Source organism: Pteropus alecto, unplaced genomic scaffold (genome assembly GCF_000325575.1).
Source record: "Pteropus alecto unplaced genomic scaffold, ASM32557v1 scaffold146, whole genome shotgun sequence".
Classification (NCBI taxonomy): Eukaryota; Metazoa; Chordata; class Mammalia; order Chiroptera; family Pteropodidae; genus Pteropus; species Pteropus alecto.
This window is the reverse complement of record NW_006442107.1, coordinates 30,777,266-30,781,487: the sequence shown is the minus strand read 5'-3', so window position 1 is coordinate 30,781,487 and position 4,222 is coordinate 30,777,266. Positions and strand designations below refer to the sequence as shown.

The 4,222-nt window shown below is 40.5% G+C and overlaps 1 protein-coding gene across 1 annotated transcript in view; it reads left to right on the top strand.

Annotated features, from left to right (window-relative positions):
• LAMA1 (laminin subunit alpha 1) overlaps nucleotides 1-4,222 on the top strand; it is a 145,463-nt gene that overhangs the window by 138,994 nt on the left and 2,247 nt on the right. Inside the window, exons 60-61 of the mRNA XM_015595706.2 lie at nucleotides 1-98; nucleotides 1,298-1,431. The exon at nucleotides 1-98 is cut by the window's left edge and continues 44 nt beyond it. Coding sequence (XP_015451192.1) covers nucleotides 1-98; nucleotides 1,298-1,431 — 232 coding nt within the window. The remainder of the gene's footprint in view (nucleotides 99-1,297; nucleotides 1,432-4,222) is intronic.

The following is a 4,222-nucleotide window of genomic DNA, read 5'->3' as shown; positions in this document are numbered from 1 at the left end:
GGACACAGACAGCCCAGTGTCTGCGTTTGCAGTAGCCAGGTGCTATGCAGAGGCCCAGGAAGGAACTTTCTTTGAAGGAAGTGGATATGCAGCTCTTGGTATGTATTATCAACAACCTCGAATGAAATCTTTGGGATTCTCCTACACTCTAAGATGATATGAATCCAAGAATTATATGATAGGACAGGACCCACTGGGCAAGGCTGCAGCAAGATAACATTTAATTAAGTGTTCCAGTTTATTCCGATTTTTCAACTTCTAATTTACAAGCCTTCTCACCTCTTGTGCCATCCTGATGGCCTGACAAAGACTTCCTTCCCACCAGAGTCTGGGCAACTCCTGGCAGAGAGCAGTAAGCAGGTTTCATCTGTGCCCTCCCCAAATTTATGTAGGGCATGTTCTTGCTGTCCAAGTTAATAAAAGCCTTTGAATTAAAAATCGGAAGCATAAAATATCTAGACCAGCCAGACAAATGCAAGTCAGATTTGATGAAGAAATTAACTCCATTTCGAATGTTGAAAATATTAATTAGAATAGAATAGAGGAATTTAAACTGCTACATTGCCTTAGAATGTAAATTTCTCAAGGCTTAGAAATAGCCCTGCAAATACACTTGACACTCCCCAACCCTTCTGCAATTTTAGATCATTGATTTGCCGACTGGGAGGGAGGGAGGAGAAAAGGTCGCACACTTCTCTCCTTCACTCTGTGCTTCTAAGCTCTAGTAGCACCACCTTCTCTCATTGTTATGGGTGTATTAACAACTGCCTGCTATTGCTGATATCCCCAATTTATCTCAGCTTAAATCGACTGAATAAAAAATTCATTGAAATAAATCCCCACTTAAAAAAAAACCTAGCATGAACTCTGACTAATGTATTTAGTAAATGATGACATTCTCAGTATGTAGATACTGGGAAAATACAGTGGACTGTTCCCGAATAGACGACTGACGAGGAAGTTACTTCAAATCCCTTTTGCTTTTTATCCCTATGTGGCTCTAGATGAGAGGATGTGCCTGCCTCTGCTCTAGTCTGGCTTAACCCTGCTGATTGTGTATCTTCTTTAAAAGAGGCACTTCGTCTTATAGATGTGTAAGCTAAGGCTCAGGGAGTGGAGATAACTTGCTGGGGGGATGGGGCTGGATCCAGAGAGAGAGCCGGAATCAGGCCACCTGAATCTCAGTCAGGGGTGAAGGTGCAGAGCCAGCCCAGCCTGAGGCCTCTCAGTCTGAGCCTTCCTGGGCCGGGCAGGGCAGGGCTCACCCCTACCTCGAGGGTCTCCTTGTGTTTTTCAGTCAAAGAAGGCTACAAAGTCCGATCAGATGTCAACATCACACTAGAATTTCGTACTTCCTCGGAGAATGGTGTCCTCCTGGGGATCAGCAGCGCCAAAGTAGATGCCATTGGGTTAGAGATGGTGAATGGCAAGGTAGGTACTTAATCTCTCCAGGGTTCCCCCTCACTGTGTCAGAGACAGAGCATTTGAGAAATAGTAGATCCAAATTTTCCAATTATTCACTTTAATCGACTGGAGAAAAGGTTCAGTTAATATTTAAAAGTAGATAATCTTAAAAAGCTTTTTAAAAATAACTTTTTATAATTTTGAAATTAAATTTAAAAAAATGCAACTATAATACAAGATTTTTTTTTGAACCATCTTAATGTAAGTTGCCGAACTGATGCCCCATTTTCACTAACACTTGTTAACTTTTTATTTGGAAATATATATTCATAGGCAGTTGCTATGAAACATACAGAGAGGTCTTCACGCACCTTTTCCCAGGCTCCTCCAGTGTCAGCATCTTGCATGACTAGTACATCAAATCCATGAAATGGACATTGGCACAATCCACTAAGTTTGTTACACTAGTTATACATGTACATGTGTGTGTAGCTTTACTCAATTTTATCACATGTGGAGCTTCATGTAACCACCACAATTAAGACACTTAATTGTACCATTACCACAAGGCTCCCTTGAGCTACCCCTTCTGACTTTTACCCGTGCATCCTAACCCCTGGCAACAACTACTCTGTTCTCCAACTCTTTTATTTCAGGAGTGTTATATAAATGAAATCATGCAGTACGTGTCCTCTTGAGACTGGCTTTCCAACCCAACCTCATTTCCTAGTGGTTCATCTAAGTTGTTGCATTTATCAATAGTTCATTTCTTTTTATTGCGGAGTATTCCATGAGATGGATATACTGCAGTCTAATTTTTTTTTAATGCAAAAAAAAAAAAGATGTAATCTTTTTCTATAACTATTTGCTCTTGCTTTTCAGGCTCCAGACCTCCTTGTGTTGAGAACACAATAAACTCAACAATTAACAGTACTTTAAGTATCTTCTGCTTTAAAACTGCCTCCTTCAAAGTTTTTACTCGTTCTCATTTTCCTGCCTCTCCTTTTTGAGTCCATCTGGGTGCATCTTATTTGCAAGATTTGGGGGAAGAGAATAATGCCCTTTTAAAAGTAATCTTTTTCTATAATTATTTGCTCTTGCTTTTCGGGCTCCAGACCTACTTGTGTTAAGAACACAATAAACTCAACAATTAACAATATTTTAAGTATCTTCTGCTTTAAAACTGCCTCCTTCAAAGTTTTTACTCGTTCTCATTTTCCTGCCTCTCCTTTTTGAGTCCATCTGGGTGCATCTTATTTGCAAGATTTGGGGGAAGAGAATAATGCCCTTTTTCTTTTCTGCAGGCTCTCTCCTGATAGCATTTGAAGTATAATATGACTTTCCTGATTTTCAGGTACAGCCTCTGTCTTTTGTACATTGGCCAGTTGTCCTTGGCCAGTTGTAAGGAAACGTCTGAGGTCTCAGCATTGCCCGTGCTGCTCCCAGAGCTTTGGCCAACCTCCTTGAAGATCGGGCTTCCCATCCTAGCTGTCATGGGCACTGCTACCTCTTGATTTTCAGCCACCTTCCCTATCTCCCAGAGGGTCGTTTAAGAACTTGGGCATGTCTACCATGCCACTCACAAGCCATGGGGAGCCAGGGTGGTGGTCTCTCGGGTCCTCTCTCTACCTGACTGCACTTTGCCACCATTTCCACTGCACTGTGGCCAACTCACGTTGTCGTGGGACTAGGGTCGTTGACTCTTCCTGAGCTACTGCCTCCTGGAAGGCAAGGAACAAGTCTCTGCTTCTTAGATTCCCCAAACTTCTCTTAGCTTGTTCTAGTATTTTCCTACTTACTCCCAACGGGGTTTTCGGTCCCTAGGAGATCCTAGAATGAGGGTGCAGTCACATTTATAAGAAAGTCATCTGACAGAAAGTCATCTGACCTCTTGCCCTTTACCTCTTCTCCCCCACTTACTTCATCTTCGTGTAGAAACAAAACTGCCTCTACGTCATGTTGCTGCCTTTCTGCACTGTGGCTTATAGCCAACTTGTTTCCTCATCTGTACTTTAAAAAATTTTGAAAAATCATGTATCCATTTGAACATTTTTATGTGCCATTTGAAAAATGTTACCAGAAGTGTAATTGCAAAAAATGTAATTTCTGAGTATTATAATTTTACCACTATTATTGGCTTATTATTTATTTTTATTTTAAAACATTTTGAGTGGTTGCCCAAGGGTTTATAATACACATCTTTAATTTGTCACAGTCTACACCTTGAAATAATTCTGAGTAGCTTTACATATAGCATAAGAACCTTACAACCATATACTTATAATTCTTCCCTCCCATCTTTTGCAAGTCTTAAGATTTTTTGTGTTGCCACTCGCTGTGGTAGAGCATCTATAGTTTGACAGAAGGGAGTTAATAAATGTTCCTTCATAGCTGCTATCAACTGCTATCAACTGACACCCTCAGTAAACCCATCAGCTCCTGTTGTCCTGAAAAGGAGGAATTGATTTGAGGACGCGATGCAAAGATAGTGGCTCAGGCTTGTGCCTATGGGAGGTGGGCATTTCCTCTTTCTGAAATTTCAGGGATGTATAGATAGCATCTGAATTCTTTTAAAAGGCTATTTCTCAAACCAATTGTTTTTTTAAAGTTTGCTCTCCTATTTGGCAAAATGCTGTGATTTTTAAAAAATTAATTAATTTTTTATGATGACATTAGTTAACGAAATCCAGTAAGTTTCAGCTGTACATTTTAACAGTAAGGCACATATGTATTCACATTGTGTGTTCACCTCCCATAGTTGGATTTCTTTCTGTCACCACATATTTGACCCCCTTTACCCCATCTACCTTCCTCTACC